General features: G+C 38.8%; 1 protein-coding gene across 1 annotated transcript in view; it reads left to right on the forward strand.

Annotated features, from left to right (window-relative positions):
* LOC149248355 (flap endonuclease 1-like) overlaps nt 1-15,261 on the forward strand; it is a 236,807-nt gene extending 221,546 nt beyond the window's left edge. Inside the window, 6 exon segments of the mRNA XM_089458406.1 lie at nt 13,775-13,889; nt 13,974-14,030; nt 14,130-14,176; nt 14,259-14,313; nt 14,489-14,608; nt 14,965-15,261. Coding sequence (XP_089314532.1) covers nt 13,775-13,889; nt 13,974-14,030; nt 14,130-14,176; nt 14,259-14,313; nt 14,489-14,554 — 340 coding nt within the window. The 3' untranslated portion in view covers nt 14,555-14,608; nt 14,965-15,261.
* Nucleotides 15,262-24,531: the final 9,270 nt, after the last annotated feature.

Here is a 24,531-nt window from a genome sequence, read left to right on the forward strand (position 1 = left end):
ACTTGACTCTTCAACTTTGATTAGCTCTCTAACTTGGCTTGTCTGTTCAACTTTTGCTTAGCTCCAACTATGTGTTAACATAGTCAGTTCCTGCTCTCATACGACATCAAAAACATAGACCCAGCGTTCAAATATATGTGGTCACCACGATTTTCTCATAAGGACTAGCAATAGAATTTCTTGAGCAAAGTTCGGCTTCGTCTGCCCCTTCTTTTTGTGCTTGTACACAGTAACACAACAACTTCGGGCTCCTCTTTATAGGTATCATAATTGGCAGACTCCAAGAGTTAGTTGCATATACTATTTTGTCAACTCAAAACCTAAGTTATCGGAAACATCCCTACCAAACCCTAGAAATGTTGTTCGACATTTCAGAAACAGAAACAGGTACGATATGGCATGGAAACGAGACATAAACGTTTCAGTTTTTTGGAAACGCAGGATCCTAATTCTGAAGCATTTCCGTTTTTTTGGAAACACATGATCCTATTTTTGAAACGTTTTGAGCATTTTTAAGGGTTTTGGATCTGTTTCCAGATTTTCTTGACTTGGATATGACGTTGAATGCCATGTCTCATACAATGTTTTAAAACTACGACTCCCACTCCGACTCGGTATCGACTCGATTTCAGTGACTTGGTTGTTGTAAAAAATACATTAATTATTTTATTTTTTTTATAAAAATACATAATTTTAAATATTTTTCATTCATGTTTCCAAACACACAACATTAGAATATAGATAGTAATGAATGAATGAATTGAATTGATTTACAATGAGCAATGAAGCTCAATAAATAAGACAAAGGTATTTACAGAAATAGAAACAACAAGTTTCTACTAAGAAATAGAAACAAGAAGTTTCTTCTAAGAAACTGCTAATAAGATCACAGATGATCTTATCGGAATGAGCATTAAACACTAAAATAGCATTATTCTAATACCCTCCCTTAATGCTCAATCTATTTACAACACCTATTGACCTTCTGAATTTTACAAACTTATCAAGACCAAGGGGCTTGGTGAAGATGTCTGCTGGCTGCTCCGTTGTGGGAACATACAACAACTGAACGGATCCGTCTTCAACAAGCTGTTGAATGTAGTGATAATGGGTTTCCACATGCTTTGTTCGTTCATGGAAGACTGGATTCTTGGCAAGTTTGAGCACTCCCTGATTATCACAGAACAAGGGAGTAGGACCTCCCTGGGAAACATGCATATCCACAAGCATACGTCGAAGCCAAACTGCCTCACAAGATGCCTTAACTACTCTTCGATACTCTGCTTCTGTCGAGGAGAGAGCCACTGCCTGCTGCTTCTTATTAGTCCAGGTGACAACACCGAATCCCAGACTAAACACATGCCCAGCTATAGATTTACGGTCATCAACTAAACCGGCCCAGTCAGAATCTGTGTAACCACTGAGTGTAGGATCGAAACTCCGAGTGTACAAAAGTCCATAATTAGGAGTGCCACGCACATAACGAAGCACACGCTTCGCTGCTATCCAATGATCAGCCTTAGGAGCTGACATGAAGCGTGAAATGTAGCTCACTACAAAATTGATGTCAAGTCTAGTGGCAGTAAGGTAGATGAGGCTGCCTACTAATTGCCTGAATAAAGTTTCATCCACAAGTGGAGAGGATGATTGAGCTAAAAGTTTGAGCCCTGGTTCCATAGGAGTCGTGGCAGGTTTGCAGTCTTGCATTCTGAACCTGTCCACAATATTTCTGGCATACTTGGACTGAGAGAGAAAGATGTTGTTCTCAGTCTGCCAGACTTCAACCCCTAAACAGTAATGAAGAAGTCCCAAATCTGTCATATCAAAAGTGCTGCACAAATCTTGTTTGATCCCTTGGATCAAATGTGTTGAACTGCTAGTAATGATAAGGTCATCCACATAGACAACCACAAATAGAATATCATCACCACTATGCTTGATATACAAGTTTGCATCAGATGGACTCCGCTGAAAGCCATGATCTATTAGGTACTGATCAATTTTCATGTACCAAGCTCGAGGAGCTTATTCCAGACCATAGAGTGCTTTGACTAATCTACAGACTTTCTGTTCTTGACCGGCAACCTTGAATCCCGGAGGCTGCGTCATGTAGACTTCTTCTTGTAAGTCACCATTCACAAAAGCACTCTTTACATCCATCTGGTGGACTTTCCAACTGAACTGAGCTGCTAAGGCAAGGACGAGCAGTATGGTACTCATCTTGGATGTAGGAGCAACGGTCTCCTCATAGTCTATGCCTTCCTTCTATGAGAACCCTCGAGCAACAAGACGAGCCTTGTACTTGTCTAGGGTTCTGTCAACTTTGTATTTCACTTTATACACCCATTTGCAGCTAATGGGCTTCTTCCCTGTAGGAATATCAGAAAGGGTCCAAGTGTGATTCTTCTGAAGACTTTGGAATTCAGCTTCCATAGCCTGTTCCCACTCAGGTATACCCTTAGCCTCTGAATAGCTTTGAGGCTCAAAAACACTATGTAGGTTAGCCATAAGAGTAAAATTGACTGTAGGCTGTTGTTTGCTCTTATTTCTGGAAGTTATAGCTTCAAGAATCTCATTATCCCGAAGATCACCAATAGTTTTAGCCCACCATTTAGGCTGGAGAGTAGAAGAACCAATATCAAGAGTAGGTAGAGAAGGCTCAGGAACAACAGGCGCAACAAGAGGAAGATAATTTTCCGGAGGAAGCTCAGGTAGTGCATCATCAAATACTGATGCTGCATCATCCCTCCCATCAGGTGGACCTAACGGAAGAAGAACACTGTGAGACTAATCCTTAGAGCACTGCTCAGAAGGAGGAGACTGAAAGAACCCTCTGTCTTCATCAAATACTATGTCCGGACTGAAGCTAAGACGACCAGTGTCTATATCTATCAGCCTATAGGCCTTGTGGTGATCACTGTACCCTGTCATCATGAGTTTCTGGCTTTTGGAACCCACTTAGAGCGCTTAGTAGTTGGAATCCAAACATACGCAACCGAGCCAAACACTCTGAGGTGACTGATCTTAGGCTTACGACCAGACCAAACCTCTTCTGGAGTCTTCCCTTTAACAGCCCGAGTAGGTGATCGATTAAGAAGATAGACAACAGTAAACACTGCTTCAACCCAAAATTTGTTCGGAACTCCTGTGTTGTAACATGAAACGAGCCATTTCAACAACTGTACAGTTGCGACGTTCGACAACACTGTTTTGCTGAGGAGTGTAGGGTGTGGTTAGCTGGCGTTTGATGCCATGGGTATCACAGAAGTTGGAGAAAGCAGAAGAACAAAATTCCCCCTCTGTTATCTGTCCTAAGAGTTATGATATTACAGCCAGACTCTTTTTCAACTAAGGACTTAAACTTCTGAAAAATACTAAAGACATCAGATTTATTTTTTAGAAAATACACCCACATCTTTCTACTGAAATCATCTACAATAAGCAAAAAAATTTGCAACCAGTAACTGAAGATGTATTCATAGGACCACAAATATCAGCATGAATTAACTGGAGTACCTTAGATGCACACCAAGATTCTCCATCCTTGAATGAAGACCGATGCTGCTTGCCAGCATGACAGGCGCCGCACACTCCCAACTGCTGAGTCTGAATATCAGGTAACCTTGACACAAGTCCCTCCCAAGATAACTGAGAAAGATACTGAATGTTTATATGCCCATATCTCTGATGCCACAGAGTGTTGATGGGAGAAACACGAGCTGCTAGAGCCACTTTTGGAGAATCACCAGTGTCAAGAAGCTTGTATAGACCATGATCCTCTAGGCCAACAGCAACTGTAAGACGAGTTTCCCTGTTAATAATAGAACATTTGTGTGCACTGAACACTACACCAAGCTGAGGAGAGTTCCTCATAATCTGGCTGACAGACAACAGATTAATTTCCATACCAGGAACATAGTACACATTCAGGATGATGAGTGTGCGCCCACCAGACTGGATCTGAACTGTATCTCTGCCAACTACTGTGTACTCCTCACCACCACCAAATACTATAGAATCACTAAAAGATGAGAAGTCAATAAACCGGTCATGCCTGTGAAAGAAATGAAGTGATGCACCAGAGTCAATGTACCATGTAGAAGACGGGACATGATCTGAGGACCTCTGAGCCATAAAGGCGTAAAAGGCAGATTCCGTTTGCTCGGAATGTTCTGCAACATTCGCTGTCTGATGAGACCCTCCCTACTTCTTCTATTAAGAAGCAATTCTCTGTCGGCAATCTTTCTTCATGTGGCCGAACTTGTGACAGTAATTACACTGCACATATTTCTTCCTAGCCGGATTAGAAGGCTGAGAAGAACCTTTCTGCTGAAAGGACTGAGAGGACTGATATTTGGCAACAAAAGCATTTTTTGAGGAGACTGATGAAGCACCACTACCAAACTGCTGTTTCCAACGATCCTGCTACATAAGTTTGGTGCATAACTCTGGAAACTTCAGATCAACATTAGTGGAGGTAACGTTGAGTGTTTCTATGAAGTGCTCATAAGGTTTTGGTAAACTTTTCAGAATGATGACTACCATATCTTCTTCCTCCATGGTCCGACCAATGGCTTCGAGCTGATCTCGAATGTCTTTAATCTTGTTAAGATGTTCTTGTAAAGACATATGTTCGTCCATCATGATGGAGAACAACTGATTCTTTAGAAAGAAAGCTCTGCTCTTGTCGGATGTCTCGTGCAATTCCTTCAAATGTTGCCAGATTTCGGCAGTTGTCTTGCCGGAAGGAATCTGTGGTAACTGATCATTAGTCACAGATAGTTTGAGAAGCATAACAACCTCTCGATTTCGGTCATCAAACTTATCTTGATCGATACCAGCTATACCACGATGGAGCTCTTTGCCCAAAACGAGCTGGTCAAGACGCCTATATTCAAAAATGGTCAACATTCTCTGTTTCGAGATGTTATAATTGGTGCCATTAAAGCACTGACTTCCTTCTAACATCAGATTGGATAGCAAGGCCATCTGCATGTTTCCCAAGACAAAGAAAGAAATAAAGAAGTCCTGGATGTATTTCAATGCAAATGCTAGCTGATCTTGACAAAATCTGACAGATGCTGGTGTAAATATGAAATAGAACCAGAAATCTTTCTGAGAGGCTTAGGCAGGAAGGAATGCCAAATGCTGATTCTTCCACGCAGGATCGAACACCGAGAAGCACGATTTACGTAAATAATCACTGGCCAGGAACAACTTTAATTTTAAATACAACAACAAATTGAGCGACTTTAGGAACGTGGAAAAACAATGTGCAATCTATCCCTTGAATCCACGATTTAAAAAAAAAAATAAAAAAAAAATTGAAATTCCACGTGAATGATAAACGCGGATTTCACAATTGCTGGTTGTTAAAAACTGCTATGCACTTGCATGAGGACTCGCATGGACTCGCATGGCACCTTGTTTCCCAAATGACAGGAAACCCAATCCACGGGCACGGAAGACAATTTTGACGTTTAAAGCGTGCAGGAGTTGATGGCGTCGAAATAAACGTGCCACAGGTGAGCGCTAGACTCCCTTTGCTCCCTTGACTATAATGAGCTCGACTTAGCAAAACACGTTCCTTCGAATATTATGCGACGACCCCAGCTCAGAAATTGTGACGCCACGCTGAGAGAGAAGCTGCATTGGCCACTATAACAACCTTAGGGATAGGGAAGCCTGCGAAGTGATATATTTATCATCAGACAGCAAGGACGAGACCGGGCATGGAATTAGCGTCAGATTTGATAAGCTGGCTCTGCCATAGGGATGCAGAGGAAGCAGCCAAGAAGTCTCAAGAAATTGCGAAGGAGGCTGCCAAGTGGTTGCAGGAAATCACCGTGGAGACTGCCAAGAAATTGAAGGAGATTGCCGTCGAGGCCACCAAGAAAGCCGATCAAATCAAGATCGAGGTATCCAAGTGACCGGATTAGTGGAAAAATACGGCGTCAAGGATGAGCTTCGAGAATTCGTCAAAGCACTGACTCTCGACACCTTCAAGGACTTTCCCCTTGATAATTCCGTGTCTTCACAATGTCTATCACAGGAGGTTTATTTTGTGCAAATATCTCCTCGGCTGATAAATCCAGGGGGGACTGGTTTTTCAAACTGCGACTCGAGTTTGGATACTACGAACAAGGTAACAATGAAACCCCAAGCAGAGCCCGTCCTCGAATCAACAGGCGCCAACGTCAGTTAAAATGAAGAATCGCTCTAAGTTCGTCTCTATATCAACTAAAAAAAATATTTTCAGACTCCTTGCACAAAAAAAATCCACTTGGTAAAAAAAAATTCAAGTTTGAACAATGTCAAACAACGTAAAAGCAAGCACTCAGATGTAGAGAGCAATTTCGAAATGAAACACAAAATTTTTCACACAATGAAAAATTATTTCGAAAAAAATAACTTGGCTCTGATACCATAATCAATGAATGAATTGAATTGATTTACAATGAGCAATGAAGCTCAATAAATAATACAAAGGTATTTACAGAAATAGAAACAAGAAATTTTTACTAAGAAATAGAAACAACAAGTTTCTTCTAAGGAACTGCTAATAAGATCACAAACGATCTTATCCGAATGGGCATTAAACACTAAAATAGCATTATTCTAATAGATAGAAGACAATATATGATCAAAGTAGGCTCATGAATATATCCATTATATCAAAATGGCACCTAGTGCATTGTCCAATACATACATGATGATGATATAGAGATCAAAACAAAAACAAATAACCAAAGAGGCTAGAAATGGCCTCTACAACAAAAGTAAACTGTGACCAGTACTACTAGCTACTGTTAGAGGAGCCAAGATCATCTGGCTCAACCTCTGGATCATAGTTCGATAGGCCAGCCCATGGTTCCTCATCGTCATCTCCAACTGCAACAGTAGAAGTGGTAGCACTAGCAGGCTGTGTAGCTGCTGCAAGTTGAGATAGACGAGATATGTGCTTCTGTCGTGGTTGAGCAGAGGAAGCGCCTGCAATTGGAGGACTTGGGGCTAGCCCTAAGGTTGGTACAAGTGGATCAGGATCTTCATTCAACTGAACATTATGTTCAAGTGATGCCTCCACCTGTAAATCCAAATCAAGATCCTCATCAGAATCAAACTCTGCTGGAATACTCTCCACTACCTAATCTGATGTTGGATCAATGTATTCCAACACAATGGGATCTGAATCAAGTCTTTTATTCAGCAATTGGTTGTGTCTGAGCTGGAGGTTGTATTGGATATCGACTAGATCATTTAACTGTTTTTGATCCAAACGGTTTCTCTTCTTCGTGTGAATCCTCTCAAAGACAGACCAACTGCGCTCACACTGAGTAACACTGCAAGTTTGACTCAAAGTACGAATTGCGAACTTCTGCAATTCAGGACAATGGCTACCAAAAGCCTTCCACCATTGTGCTGCAAAAAGCATAGGAGTGTAATGATTTAGCTCAACAAAATTACAAATTATGTCCAACTTTCAAATTATAAACGATTTAACAAAATAATTATTAAGAATTTGAAAATTGAAATTTTTGTTTACCTGGCTCATCTGCTTCCCTTGCAATCTTTGCTAGGTTCTTCCCAAAGGTACCTGAGGCAATGCTGAAGGTTGTGATCTGTCGGTGTATCTCCCGCTGATCACACTCCAATGGGGTCATGCGATCAATGCAGTCAATCAATCCATCTCTAAGCTCCCCCTTCAAAGCTCCTGTCGCCTTAGCTTTATAATGATACCGTGGATTCAAAAAATACCCAGCTGCATGTATAGGGCGATGGAGTAGATTGTTCCATCTTTCATCAATGGTTGCCCAAATGGGCCCATACTTAGCCACTTTATCCTTGTATGCCCTCTTTATTTTCTCCTTTGCTTGATCCATAGCCTCATAAATGAAGCCCATAGCCAATATTTCCCCATCCACCAACCGTAACACCTTAACTAGTGGCTTAGCAAGCTTCACAATCTCTGCTGCCTTTCTCCAAAATATTTCTTCATTAACTTTCTTTTTCAATTCTTTGGGCTTTGATTCTATTCTTCACTGGAAAATATCTTTTGGAAATTTCTATGTTGTGAAAGCATAGATTGCAATGTAAAAAAATGAGTAGCAAATCTAGTGATGGCAGGCCTAATAATATCCCTGCCCCTTCTGTGTCTCCTCATAAGGCTCAAAATCCATGAATGATTGTAGATAAATTTTGTTATGCTCTTGGCATGACCTACAATGTTTTTGACCCAATCTAATTTGCCAATATCCTCAAGGATGAGGTCTATGCAATGTGCAGCACATGGGGTCCAAAAGATGGTTTTGTGTTTTTCCTCTAATAGTTTACCAACAAAAACATAGTTAGAGGCATTATCTGTGATGACTTGAACAACATTAGCCACCCCCACCTCCTCAACAACCTCATCCAATAGCTGAAACAACAGTTGTCCATATTTTACTTTATCAGATGCATCAAATGATTTTAGAAACATGGTTCCCTGTGGGAAGAAAATAAGAAAGTTTATGATGGTATGGTTCCTTTGATCAGTCCATCCATCTGACATGATGGTACATCCTATTCTTGCCCATGAGTCTTTGAAATCTTTCAAATACTCATTAATGGAGGCAATTTCTTTCTGCAAACAATACCCCCTTATCTCATGCATAGTAGGGCCTTTGAAGCCTTTTCCAGCAACATGTATGGCATCAAACATAGGTTCATAATATGGTGAACGGGAAGCATTGAAGGGGATATCAACATCATACCACCATCTACCAAGGTTGGACGAAACGGGGAAACGGGTACGAGTTTCCGAAACGGGAAGTGATACGAAACGCGACCTCCCCAAATTTTGGAAATGGGGAAACGCGAATATATATATATATATATATATATATATATATATATATATATATATATATATATTAGGACATTTAAGAAATATGTGCAATCATAAAGCATATATGATACATTCTATTTTATTACATTATGATAAAACTGTCAATTGTCAATGCATAAACTATAAGTATCTAAATTTGCATCACATTTACTCATGAATAATCACATAATGAAAATAGAAGTATCCAAAATTAGCCACGAGAAATTTCTAATTTCTTGTCTCGTGTTTGATTGGGAGTCTCCTCCTACATAGTCGAACGGCCTAATGCTCTTGATTAAATACAAGTTTCACACCCTAGTACCCTACATTCTCTTGATTATTGGGAGTCTCCGCTGCATAGAGGGCTTGGTTCTCTTGATTAAATACAAGTTCCATACCCTAGTACATGATAAAATCCAATGGAAACATTGCAATCCCCCCAATCCTGAAATCCTGAAAAACAAATACGTCTGCTAGATTTTGAGTGAGATCTAAAATTATACTTTCTCCATATGAAATCCAATGAGGGCGAAACCACTCTCAAACATCCTGAGTCATTTCATGGTAATGTTAAAAATTTAAGTAAAAGGATGAAAATGAAAAATAAAGGAGAATATCACTTTTACTTTAAGAATTTAACATTACCATGAACTACATATCAACACTAGGGCAAAAGTTCACTTTTATAACTTTAGTCAGGGATCTGGAAGCAACTAGAAGTCACTAGGCTAACGTAAGAATAGATTAGAAAACAAATAAAATAAAAAATAAATTAAAAAAAAAACAAGTAAATGCTGAAACGTGGGTCGTACGGCCCTGAAACGCGTTTCAGGCCGTACTGGCCACGTTTCAGTTTCGTGAAACGTGGCAGTACGGCCTAAAATGCGTTTCAGGGCCGTACCAAACGCGTTTTAGCGTTTTGTACCCGTTTCCGTACGAAAACACCCTTTTGCCCCACGTTTCCTGCAACATAGCCATCTACATATGTAATCACAAGCAGTATCTCTCAATTCTTTCTTCCAATGGTCATCTAAAGTGGGCTGCAAAGTTCTACTAGCTTGAGGACCATGTGCATCTGATGGAGAGGAGGGTGTGACAATGAAATAACTTTTGATATTCATATCACCCTTCTTTTTCATTTTACCCTTACCCTTTTCTTGAATAGACTCCAAAGAGGGAGGAACATATCAGAAGGGGTTGGATGCATTAGTACAAGGGATAGAGGAAGAACCCTCAAAAATCAAAATGGGGGTTGGTAGCCAACATTTGTTGTATACTCCTCTTCTTCCCAATTTCAGACTCTTAACTCTTTTTGCCTAGCCTTTTCTTCTTTAAACTTCTCAAAGTTGGCTAACAATTCCTTCATAATCTCCTCAATTTCATCTGATTCACATGGAGTAATTTGGCCTCTAATCCCCGCCAAGTGTTGTTTCAGCCTATTAATGCCCCCAGGACCTTCCTTAATTTTTCTATGGCAAAATTTGCAATGCATTTGACTATCAACCATTTCAGCATATGGCCAAGCAACATCTTTCACTCTAGGTGCCATTTTTTGACTTGGAAATGAAAGCAAAAAATCTGAAAATGAAAATGAAAAAAATACCATTGCTTCAATGCTCATTTCTTTCACAAAAAACACTTTTTTCAATTTCCATATTTGCATATAAAAATTAATAAGCAAAAACAGATTTTTATAAGTGAAAAAAATACCTCTAGGCACAAATTGCCTCTTCAAGGTTGTTCCAACAAACCAACACCTCAATGCTACTCCAAATCGCTGCCCAAGAAGCTCCTCACTCCTGCTACAATGCTTGCTCAAGACTCCTCACTGCTGCTTCAAAAACAAACTCCACAACTCCTCACAAACTCTCATTCAAATTTTCACTCAAATGCAATGAGATGACTGTGAGGAAATGAAAGGGGTTGGGTGGGTTTTATAGGGTTTAGGAGAGGGGAATGGATCCCAAATAACTTATAGGCAAATTACAAATTGGTTTTGGGTCCCCAAAAAGCAAGTTTAAAAAATAATCGATGTTCGGTCCTTTTTGGGGCCGCTGTCACCGAGCTGGTTGAGTTGTTAGACAACTTGGTCGGCTCGGCAATAACCTGGCCGGCCAAACCAGTTCGAAGGCTGAGTCGACCTGGTGAGGGCGTGACTCGGACCAACTCGGTTTTGAGATGGTCGTTTTTCAAAACAGAGGTCTTATGATTTTGTTTGATGAGGAGGCACCAATAATTGCATCTTCAAGTGGACATGGCAGCAATGCTCCCACTCATGGAGAGGAACCAAATGATGATGTGAATCTTAATTACATGGATGAAAACATATTTAATGATATGTAAATGTAATTTATGATGATGTTTTAAACTTATGAATCATGATTTTGTTTGATGAGGAGGCACCAATAATTGCATCTTCAAGTGGACATGGCAGCAATGCTCCCACTCATGGAGAGGATCCAAATGATGATGTGAATCTTAATTACATGGATGAAACATATTTGATGATATGTAAATGTAATTCATGATGATGTTTTAAACTTTTGAACAATGGACATTGAATACCATAATATGTCATATGATAGTAGACTGCCAGTCATTGTTCAATTTTGTAATTTGTACTATGTAGTGTGCATTTAGCATTATTAATTTTGCTGATGATGTTGATGAGTGAGATTGGAAACAGAAACTTGATAATATGTTGAATGTTATAATAATCTCTAATGATGATGACAATGTTTAAGTTGAATTGGTGATGATGATTTGTTTGTGTGGAATTCATGATGATGATTATGTATTTTTAAATATAGAATCTAGATTCTAAAAGATGAATGGTAATATGAAAGTTTTATTTTGTTATATATATATATATATATATATATATATATGCTGTTTTATATATGCCGTATCATATCCAGATTTTTTGAAAATTTGCCATATCCGTTTCAAACCCTGTTTCCGTATCTGTTCCCTTATCTGTTTCATTGCAACTTAGCTCAAAACAGATCCTCTGCAACTGAACTCAACTTAGTACTTTGCTGATCACTGTCAATATTTAGGCTTATTCTCTGTTCAAAAGATCTGCTCTCCTGGCAGCTTGTACCCATACTATACCTTTTTCCTTGCTGTTCCAGCACTTAGTTGATCATTACAAATCTGCTGTCACTTCATTTTAAGGTGCCCTACATGCCTGTGGTCTAAATAAATAGGGCTATGCCTCCTCCAAAAACAGCTGGGGTAAAAACACAGAATACCACAAAAATATAAGTACAATTTACTTTGGCAGTCTTCCTCTGCGCGGACCTGTGTCAACAGCAATTCCGGATAACAGACTTCAAGATATGGCCTAAGACTCAGCCTCCTTCAGCACCAGCAAGAATAAACCCATGAACTTGCCCTGCTGCCTAGATGAATTAGGGCTCGGCCTCCAAAACTGTCACAACTATGCAAAAATCAGTGGTCTAGGATTCAGCCTACTCAATATGTCCGATGTCTGCTCTAACAAAGTTAACAAATCAACCTTTTGCAGGGGCCTGGCCTGCTTCAGAATGAGTGTAATGACTGCCCAGAATTTGGTCTGCTCAAGCTCAAGAAACTCATCCTTGTCACAGTGTTATATCCCCACAAGAATCACAACAGAATAACAAAAAGATCCTCCTTTAACTAGGATTTGCCACAGCTTCTCAGATCCTAATCTTGGCTCTTTTCCTCAGCTCGGATCCTATGGTCATTGCAGACCTTATTCCTTGCTGAATCACTGAGTTTCCTCCATTCAAATGAGCCACATATGTGGTATTTATTCTAAACAAGTGCGGGGTCAAGGGGCCAACTTGTCCGCTGGCCAGGCCGGCTTTTGCAACTGGCAGAATGCATAATGAATATTCAAAAAATCATTTTATTTCAGCCGTGAAGTGTTAGAAGGCATGCCATATATCGTTGGAAAGATCTCAAAATATGCTATTTGACTATATATCTCTCTTTCATTTGGACAGCATTTGAGATCAATAACAACCTTTTTCAATAATGTACCCCTGTTGAAAGAAGGGTAACACACCCCATGCTTGACAGCTTGATGGAGATCATTCACAACCTTGCCAAAATGAATCTGCTCATATGTACCCCATATTGAAAGAGGGGTAACACACCCCATGCATGTCAGCTTCATGGAGACCATTCATAAACTTGATTTAGTAGTGACCATCAAGAGTTTATTTTCTTGATGTAGTAGTGGCTAGTAAGGACTCCATTATCTGGTAGCTTTTCTAGAATATGTTGATAGAATGAAGTGGAGTAGGAGGAGACACTCCCCTTGATTTAGCACTCACCAGCAGGCAATCTGCAGAGTTCATTCTCACTGTAGTTATGGCTTATGCCATTATCTGACTATAGTTATGGTTTTCCATGTTCCTGGGTTGGATGGGTGTTGAGAGATTTGCCGAATGATAAATGAAACCTGTGACCATATCCTTACCCCAGCTTGGGGTGACTTCTGTTTTGGGGTTGCCTATTAGTATTTGGTTGGGTGGAGAGAAAATCCTCATTCTCATGGATTGCCTTTATTTGCAATTAAGTGTTTGTCAAGATCCCCTATTTGTGGTTTATGTTCTATTTTTATTTACATGATTTGAAAAAGATGTTTATTTGAATGGTTATTGTTCTAAAACACATCAGTTATATGTCATGGTTTATCTTCTTGAATCTTAATATAGTGCCACACTAGTGACCATAACAACTATCCTGAGCTTGTTTTCTGGCAAGGAAGGGTTCCTGAGAGCAGAACTCTACACACACAATCTCATCCGTGTGAAGAGTCTGGATGTCTCACACAGTGACAAGCATATTGACCTAAATGGAAGAAATGTTTTTGGGTGTTTAGATTATAATTAACATGTTATATGTTTTTGACCACAGGCATCCGATACCAGAGGATTGGCCATATCAAAGAGCTAGATGTTTATTCAAGGAACCAGTTGTCACCCCTTTAGAAAATCAACCAGACTTCAAGTGGACTGTTCCGGATGAAGAGGTTCTATTTAAAAGTTTGATGTGACAATGACATGAGTACTAAAATTTTAGTGACTCTTTTTAATGACTAATTTTGATATTCCAGGGATTGAAAAGCTTCCTTGTAGATGAAAATGGGTTCAATCATGAGCGAATAACAAAGGTAAAACTCGTACCATTCATTAGAAGAACTGAGTTTTGCTTTTCTCATTCGGAAGAGATGATGGATTACAACTTTAAATCAATGGCTTATTGTATTCAGGCAATAGAGAAAATCAAAGCTGCCAAGAACAAGTCATCTCAAGGACGGTATGCCTTTTTCTACAATTTTTTGTTGGGGTTTGGGGCTCGGTGTTCTAATTTTGAGTACTAATTGGGCTTTTATGTACAGCTTGGAATCATTTTTTAAGCCTGTTGTAAATACATCAGTGCCAGAAAAACGGAAGGTATCTTGCTTGCTCTGTGAATATGGTTATAATATTTTACAGTTAAAAAAAATCTGCTGATGATTTGTGGTTCGTACACTGGATTTTGACAGAATGGATCTTTTTTCTTTTTAAAAATCATCTTTTTAGAATCATTTAAATTCTCAACTCTATCTTACAACTGATGTTATTTCAGGAACCACCTAAAGCTAAGACAGGTAAAGAAGCGGCAAGCAAGAAAGGAAAGACTGGAAAAAAGTAGATAGGCATTTAATAGGACGTTGAGATACCACATGGCTTTTTTGGAAGCAGAATGGTGAGTACATTTCTTGTATTCTTGTGTCTTCCCACATATTTGACTGCTTCTTTGTGTTTTGATGGAAGCTGCAGATCATATAGCTGAATATTATTTACGGATGGGATATCGTTTGTGGTGGTTTCAGTTTTAGGCAATGCCGACATTTTTTCTATGCTATTGTAAAAAGTGAATGAATTCTACGAGGCTAATGAATTTTTCTGACGATGTTTTAGGCTATTTTTTTCCTTCATGGTATTGATTGACCCTCTTGTTAAAGCATTGTACCTGCGCTTCTAGCTTTGTTTTTCTCACTTCATAGGTAGTCAGAATTTGTGAAGGTCATTTCTTCTAACATGATCTTCTGACTGTATCAGGCAAGCTGTGTACCTTGAGCGATTCTCCAATTTTGTTTCACTCCATAAGGTTACTTTTAATTACATTTAAAAAGACTGGGATTGTACATAATTATGGTTTGGTCCTTCATGACATTCATTTTTAATGTATTGGTATGTTTGGGAGATTATGTCGGTGTACAAAACTAGAGTGCATCTTATGAGAGTTGTCCTGAAAAGAGCTTACAGTCCACCTAAAATCTAACAATTAATGTATGTCCATGCTGATATGAATGCAGTGGCGTTATATTTATAATATGAAGGCTGTTTGACCCATAAGTTTGTTTTGTGGTGAGTACTCATTTGTTATTGATGTTTGTTTTGTGGTGAGTACTCGTTTACCATGTTAATGATTGATATCTAAGGTCATTCTGCTTCAGCTTAATAACCTAGAAATGATGCATACGTATATGTGGATATGAGCTGATGCAAAAATACCGGCAATGTTATATGAAACTGTAAGCAACTATGTATGCTTCCATGGTATAATGAAGCCATGAAGCCAAGAGTATCTTTGTTAGCTGTTACAAATAAGGTTAGTTTTTCAGTATAATAGCATGGTTCAATGCATATTGTCAGTTCGCTAGTTTAAATGCATTATTTTCAATATAACTGCTACTGCCATAATATTTTCCAGTACTTTCAATATATCAGCGAATTGATATGAAACCTACGATAGACGAACTTTAAAACATTCCTGTAAAAAATTACCATCATTTGCCTCTTTGACTACCTTAATGATAGCAAAACTATTAGGGCACATGTACTTTGATGTGTTGAGACAATATTCTAAATCTCTTGTTACCTGAGAGGTGACTAAAGATGGTAGGTATCAAGACCTGCAGAAATCAAATGACTGCTCTTTCTGTCATGCAATTGTGTCTCATTAGTGTGAGACTCGAATGCTTGAATGCAAGCATGGATTCCTTCATCATATCAGAGTTTTGAGGTGATGCCATCGTGTGCCACAGACTACGTCCTTACACGTTGAATCAGTAACACTGTGGGAGATGAAACAAGTTTGTATGGAGAAGGTGCAAAATGTTCTTTACATCAATAAAGAAATGTATGATTGGTTTGTAAATTTGATGAGATGCTTTGCACAGTTGTCAATTACCTTTAGAATGTCGCTGCACCATTCAGAGAAAAAAAAGAAATCTATGACCAGTTTGCAAAATTGACAAGATGCTTTGCACAATGGTCAATTACCTTTAGAATGTCAGTCCTAGAGCTGCACCATCCAGAGAAAAGACCCAATTGATAGTAAAGGTGAATATTGAAATCCCATTGTTCAAAGGGATCTTGATGCCAAAGATTTAGGTGGATACTTATAACTACCAGAATTCTTCTTTGTTGTAAATCATCTTTTTTAAATGCGAAAAGATTGCATTAACTACTCACAAATTCATCCCAAACACTTTTTTGGTGGGGATTTTTCATTTAAGAAAGAGAGGAAGCACACCAACTTATAACTACATGGAAAGAATAGAAGGATTATTAGAGAACTTCTACCTCATATGCCACTTTGATGGTGGATGCATATAATGATATAGTCGCATTATGCCACTTTGATGATGGATGCATATAATGATATAGTTGCATTAGCAATAGGGCTTGGTGTGTTGTATACTTCTGTTAAAATTGGAAACTAGGGCCAAACTCCACATGGGTCATCTTATTTATGGCAGCTGATATTTTTCTTGGATTTCTCTCTCCGAGAGGTGTAGGATTGATCTAAAGATCATCTGATTCCGACATGTACAAATGAAGTTATGAATTTATTTTGATTATGGATAATTTGTCAAGGTCAGCCAACAAACTTATCTAGGCTCAGAAGCCCAACAGTCATGTCCATTCATCCTCAACATTTGCTATAAATACATGATGCCTTAGCCTCATTTGGACACACTCATCTTCACACTTCTCTCTCTCTCTCCTCATTGATTGGGTATAGATTTTCAAGAGACCGAATTTCTAGACAGTTTGGCCAAGCATTGACTAGCATGCATTGATATCCTTTGACTGTGTTTTTGTGAGGGCTATCTCTGTTTGGGTAGGCCGCATTTATGGGTATAGAAATTGCGATCAAAATTTGACCTTGACCAGTGTTGACTGCATCTAGGGTTGATTGCAAGGTTGGCTGTTTGACCAGGTTTGATTGGACTATTTTGGGTTGTTTTGAGGGCTGATTCATCTTGTTGTTTGGAGACTGAAGTTGACCAAATTGTTGAGAGTCAAATTTGCCGTGTTGACTAGTGTTGACTTTTTTGGTTAGGGTTCTTTTGCTATTATAAATTATTAGATTTGTAAATTGTAGTATCTCTCTCTGCTGACCTATTGAAGACTAAAAGAAGATTTAATCAAGGGTTTCCCCACATTGGGGTTTGTCCCTGGCTAGTGCCATATCTTGTGTCCTCTTGTTTTGGCTTGTCTTCTATTGTTTATATTTATGTTATATTTTCATGTTACTATCATGTTGATGTGATTGCTAATCTAAATATTGATACTGGGCTAATAAAGAAATTGAAGTAAAATTGCTCTAAAGCATAGAACATACCATTGTTGTTTAAAATTAACATGGAATCAGAGTTGATGTGAAGACTAAGCCCAAGCAAGAGTGAAAGAGCAATCACCAAAGACAATTGGACAAGGACAAAAGGCTCAATGGGTTCTTCATCCTACTTCCTGGTTGAAGACAAGCTCCATGATAAATCTGACTATCATGGATGGAAGATGTTTCTTGATTTGACCTTGGAAGAAAAATAAGTGATGGACTATAGGGCTGAAGTCAAAGCAAAGAAGATTATCAAGGATTCCATTGAAAAGCATCTGGTGGCCTACATCTCCGAATTGAAGACCTCTAAGGAGATCTACGACAGGTTGGTCAACATGTTCAAGGTTAGTAATGCAAATCAAATTTTATTTCTCAAAAATAAGTTGAAGGATATTAAGAAGGGCAAGGACGAGGATATTCAATCCCATTTCTTAAGGATCACTGAGATAAAGAATGATCTACTTCCGATTGGATAGGTCATTCCTGACAGGGAACTTACTATCACTACCCTTGGAGGACTCCCACTTGAGTGGTATATATTTAGAACCACTATTTTCAATAATGATCGAATTCTAGGGTTTGAAGAATTGATGTCGAGATGCATTCAAGAAGAAACAAAAATGGTGGAGCAAGAAATGCCTTCTAATCGAAGCAACCCCACTGCATTCTCTGCTCATGCCAAAAGGAGAAATAATGCAGGGTCTAAAGGTCATTTCCATGGAAAGCCTGGATCTAAGGGAGGAAGGAAGGGCAGGTGCTTTGTTTGCAATAAGTTTGGCCACTATGCAATTGAGTGTCCAAATAGAAGGGACACATCGCATGATGATGATCACAATCATTCTAGGGGCAACTTCAACAACAACAATCAAAGGAATGGCAGGTCTAATGCCAAAGGAAAAAGGAATGCGAGACATCAAGGAAATGGTCAACCCTCCAAGAAATCAAGGAACTCTAGGTATGAAGAATCAAATGTTGTTAACAATAAGCAAAAAGAATACTATCTTATATTGGCCCTCACCACTACCTCTCCTCTGGACTCTTTGGGGAATTGGCTAATTGATAGTGGTGCCTTAAGGCACTTCACCGGATATAAGGAAGCTCTCTCTAATCTGATAGAGAAGGAGACAAACTTGGAGATTATTCTTGGAGACAATGCCACTTATCCCGTGAAGGGAGTAGGGAATGTTACCCTTCAATTGAATCAAGGTAACATTATTCATTTGCAAGAAGTACTGTATGTACCTAATCTCAAGAAGAACTTGGTGTTCATTTCAGCCATGGAGGACAAATGATTCAAAGTGGCATTCATTGATGGAAATGTATGTGTTTGGAAAAGAAATTTTAAAGATGCTTTTACTCTTGGGTTTAAGGTTGATACTTTGTATCAAGTTGGAGGAAGTCCATTGGGAGCCATGTCTTGCGACACATCTCTACAATCAGAACTATGGCACCAGAGGTTTGTCCATCTTCATTATAAGGCTCTCCCCGATGTGAGGCAAATGGTGACAGGTATGCTTGAGTTCAAAGTAGAGCATGAAGGTGTATGTTCTGGATGTGTCGAAGGAAAACTTACAAGGGGACCATTCCCCTCAAGTAATAACAAGACCACAAATATATTGCAGTTGATCCACTCTGACATATCTGGTATGATGCCCGTAAACTCTTTGGGAGGATACTTATATTATCTCACCTTTACGGATGATTATTCTCGCAAAGCTTGGATCTACTTCTTGAAGAAAAAGGATGAAGTGTTCACCTGGTTTCGACACTTCAAAGCCATGATCGAAAATCAATCCGAGAAGACAATCAAGATATTGAGGATTGATAATGGGACTGAGTACGAATCAAATGAATTCCATGATTATTGCAGAGAAGCTGGCATTAAGAGGGAGACCACAACACCATACACTCTCAAGCAGAATGGTGTGGCTGAAAGAAAGAATCACTCTATTGTAGAAGCGGTTCGTGTCATGTTTCATGATCAAGGCCTTTCGAAGTTCCTATGGGTTGAAGCTGCAAATACCACCATGTATGTTCAAAACCGATGCCCTCATCAAGCATTGGACTATAAGACTCCCAAAGAAATGTTCAGTGGTAAGAAGCTTGATGTTTTTTATTTTAGAATTTTTGAAAGTCTCGTATATTTTCATGTGCCGAAAGAGAAAATAAGCAAATTGGGTGCATCTGGGAAGAAAGGAATCTTTGTGGGCTATAGTGAAAATTCTAGGGGATATAGAATTTATGTGGCTGGTCAAAAGGAAGTTGAGATAAGTCATGATATCACCTTCGACGAAGATATGGCCCTCAGGAAGATCAACAACCTTCCTATCCTAAGGAAGGACAAAGAAGCTGACACTGAAAATCAGGGTGAAAAAGAGGACGAAATGATGCTTGATGTTGATGAACTTATGGATCCCATAGATCCTCTTCCTCATGAGCCTTCCTCCTCCAAGAGGAGACCCTCATGGTTTAGGGAGACTCTTGAAGATGCCGAGAGACATATTGCACCAAGGGGGACTTTTCGTGAAAGCAAAAAGCCGAACAGATATCAAGGATACTTGACTGTCATGAGCACTATCATTCAAAATGAGCCTTCATCATTCGAAGAATTCATGAAGCAACAAGTATGGAAGGATGCTATGAATGAAGAATACAAGTCAATTATGAAGAGTGATGTCTGGTATGTGGTCCCTAGACCTTAGGACAAATCAGTTGTCACCTCTAAGTGGCTCTACAAAATCAAGCATGGAACTGATGGAAGTGCAGACCCTCTCATTCACAAATGTAAGAGGGAGTTGGCTTCTGAATTTGAGATGAAGGACCTAGGACCGATGCACTATTTCCTAGGGTTGGAGGTCTGGCAAAAGGCAGGTGAAAATTTTGTTCTCTCAAGGAAAATATGTTGTGAAGATATTAGAAAGATTTGAGATGGTGGACTGCAAGCCTGTGACTACTCCGATGGAACTTAACTTTAAGAAGTTATTTGGTAATGTTGTTGGACTAGAATTAGGAAATTCTTCTGAGTATCGTCAACTCATAGGAGCAATGAGCAATCATAGGGTGAGTGGTTCAACCTTCCCCTAGTGGTTTGCTGTGTACAAGGTGAGTGGTTAAGCCTTTCCTTGTGATACCGCTTGACGACATGTACGCAGGATGAGTGGTTCATCCTTCTCCTACTGGGACATCCTACCCATGTAGTCTGGGACTCATGGGAAGTACCTCTCATCTGACCAATGGGTAAGGAAATGAGGATAGGGACCATAGTACTAATGATGGACGCATTGTGTACTATCGTACTCCCTGTGCTAGGATGACTGATATTGATTTGGGATCAATGGGAACCAACTTCAGGTCAGTAAGAGTGGTATGAGACACTCTTTTGATTGGATCTGACTTCAGGTCAGTAAGAGTGGTATGAGACACTCTCTTTTATTTGGGACTGACTTCGGGTCAGTAGAGAATGGTATGATACGTTCTCAATCACTTCTTCTTCATAGTTCAACAGAGCAGAGCAGTGCATTGATGGCAGAGATAGTACAAATTGGCAGATGGATTAGCAGATGGAGTTGTCCCTAATTTAGAGGGAGTGTTAAAATTGGCAACTAGGGCCAAACTCCACATGGGTCATCTTATTTATGGCAGCTGATGTTTTTCTTGGATTCCTCTCTCCGAGAGGTGTAGGATTGATCTAAAGAACATCCGATTCCAACATTTACAAATGAAGTTATGAATTTATTTTGATTATGGACAAATTGTCAAGGTTGGCCAGCAAACTTATGTAGGCTCAGAAGCCCAATAATCACGTCTATTCATCCTCAACGTTTGCTATAAATACATGATGCCTTAGCCTCATTTGGACACACTCATCTTCACACTTCTCTCTCTCTCTCTCATTGATTGGGTATGGATTTTTGGGCCTCTCTCTCCACACGTTTGAAATTTCAGGAGAGCGAAATTTCAAGTGGCCGAAATTTCAGGAGACTAAATTTCAGGATAGTTTGACCAAGCGTTGACTAGCATGCATTGACTTCATTTGACTGTGTTTTTGTAAGGGCTATCTCTATTTGGGCAGTCTACATTTTTGGGCAAACAAATCGAGGTCAAACATTGACTTTGACTAGCGTTGACTGTAGTTAGGGCTAACCATAGGGTTGGTTGTTTGACCAGGTTTGACTAGATTGTTTTGGGCTGTTTTGAGGGTTGATTCATCTCACTGTTTGGAGGCCGAAGTTGACCAAATTGTTGAGGGTCAAATTTGCCCAGTTGACCTATGTTGACTTTTTTGGTTAGGGCTCTTTTACCGCTGTTATAAATTATTAGCTTTTTAAATTGTACTCTCTCTGTTGAACTATTGAAGACTAAAATAAGATTTGATCAAGGGTTTCCTCACATTGGGGTTTGTCCCTGACTGGTGCCTCTTGTGTCCTCTTGTCTTGGCTTGTCTTCTACTCTTTATGTTTATGTTCTATCTGCATTTTACTATCATGTTGATGTGATTGCTATCTGAATATTGATACTAGGCTAATAAATAAATTGAAGTAAAATTGCTCTAAAGCATAGAACATACCATTGTTACCTAAAATTAACAACTTCATTATAAAGTACCTTCTGTTACAAAAAAAAGGGTTTAGTACCATGATGTCAAGTTCTAAACGTAAAGGGGCTAGTCTTGTGCAACTCATGTAAGCTATCTACCATCATCACATTACCTCTTTCTTTTGCTTTAGGTTGGCTCTTTTTCAATTCAAGGGGGTTTCTTTCAAGATGGGATTGTCAGAGCTTTAGGGTGAAAGCGCAAGGTGATTTGTGAAGAGTTAGCATAATCAAAACAAATGGTTATAGCAATAGTGGAATGACAAGTGTTATGAGAAGTGAAAGAAGGGAAACCTAAATACCAAGTGATATGAGAAGGAAAAAATAAAGGAAAACCTCAGTACCAAGTATGCAATCACACCTTGGGAAGATGGAGCCTAAGTGATAATATATATCAAATAGGGAAAGTGCATGAAAATGTAAGGTAATATGACTATTATGCATGCTAAATAGTAGCCTTAGCTTGCTAACTTGTGTAGTCAAAGATTATCTTGGGAGGCTAAAGGTAACATACTTAAAAAATTGTTATGAAAGAGAGGTTATGTTTGTTTAAAAAATCTGGTTTTATTAAATGTTAAGTTAACATAACCTTAATTGCAATAAAAGTGATGACATCATCACATTACTCTATCCAAATTGCAATAAAAGTGAAAATGTCCTCACATTACTCTATCCAAATGAAACATGGTTCATTTCAAAGCAATCATAACATTCTACGAGGGTTTTGTAATACAAAAATAAGCACGCGGAAAATGTGTACAAAGAAAACCTCACATAAAAATGAGATACCTCCAATCTTCCATTAAGCTTCAAGCATGTGATGTACGGATGAAGTCTTAGGTGAGGAATCCTAAATTCCCCAAATTTTCAACAATAGTTAGAATGAAGAGCGAGTTCCTCTTTATATAATATCTTCTCATATAAAGCAATATTATTATCCTTTTGATGAATGATGACAAATCAAACAAATAGTAATATATTGAAGTAGTTATATCCATGGTTGGTAATACGAAAGATGTGGACATTCACCTTTTCATGAGAGGTCACTTTCATCCCAATGTAATAATAAAGGGACAAGATAATGCACAAGAAGGGGTTGCACCACCAAAAATAAGCACCATTCCAAGTCACTTGTGTGTCCACTTGGAATGTGCCCTCTAATAATGCATGCATGCAAAATATGATAAAAGGGCTCTTCAAATAGGAGGATGTGCTCCAACCCCTAGCTAGAACTCATCAAGTGTGCCCTCCAAGACGCATGAGAGGATAAACAGATAACAATAATTTTAGTAGAATGCTCCATAATTGCTTCTAAAAATGATAGGAATCCCATAAGATTAATGCAATCTATCCACATGTATGAATGTGCAAGATATGAAGTTGATAAAGTGATAATGTGGCCTACTCCCAAAATAGGAACTAGAACAACTCTCTAGTAGTGCATCATGGTAATCACCAAAAAAGAGCAAGAAGAAACTTGCACCTGTGTCGTCCAATAAGGAGCTTGCGAAAGCCACGTGTTTGATCCTCCAAGTATGCCACATGCCTCCCAATGAATCTCCTCCATCACCATCTCAAATAAAGTAATATATGTGCCAAGTCAAAGAGGTGAGGGCACTTTCTAAGAAGGTGAAAAGATACCAAGTGTAGTTGAAATGTCGACATAATAAAGATGAAAGAGCACTTATGGGAGCCATGCCTTAAAAAAGTGTGCAATATAATAACCTCAGCAACACAATTAACAAAATACATCCATATAAGTGCACCCCAAGAGGAAGTGCTAATGTGGTTAGAAGTCATAGACAAATTAAATACTCTATGAGCAATTAAATACTCTATGAGCAATGTCATAAACATGTTCAACCAATAAAATACTCTAGTAAAATTTTGTACCATGTAAATAAGAGATGTCCACCCTAGCAAAATTCCATAATTATAATAAAAAAACATAAACTCCAATTTAAGGTGCACCACCACTAATAAAATACTCTAATAAAATTTTGTACCATGTAAATAAGAGATGTCCACCCTAGCAAAATTCCATAATGATAATAAAAAAACATAAACTCCAATTTAAGGTGCACCACCACTAAGGGATTATTACATCAAAATTCATCACCCAACCTTGGGAAAAGGTTAGATCACCATTAAATATGTGTATTATCTCCCTTTCTAACTCAAACTTAGGAAATACCACATTATCAAGGAGACTAACATCATCAAACACTTTCCACATAGGTAATGTCTAACAAATATTATGTGATTAAATTATATCACCTCGGAAAATCCCAGCAAGGAAACATGCATCAAATATGTTCCTCATCACACATCTAGCACATGATGAGCATGTCGAACATTCTCTCTTTGTGACAATAACATCAATGCATCTAACACACCAAGTG

Source organism: Pinus tabuliformis, chromosome 7, assembly GCF_031772625.1.
Source record: "Pinus tabuliformis cultivar Carrire ecotype Pingquan chromosome 7, CPIR1, whole genome shotgun sequence".
NCBI lineage: Eukaryota > Viridiplantae > Streptophyta > Pinopsida > Pinales > Pinaceae > Pinus > Pinus tabuliformis.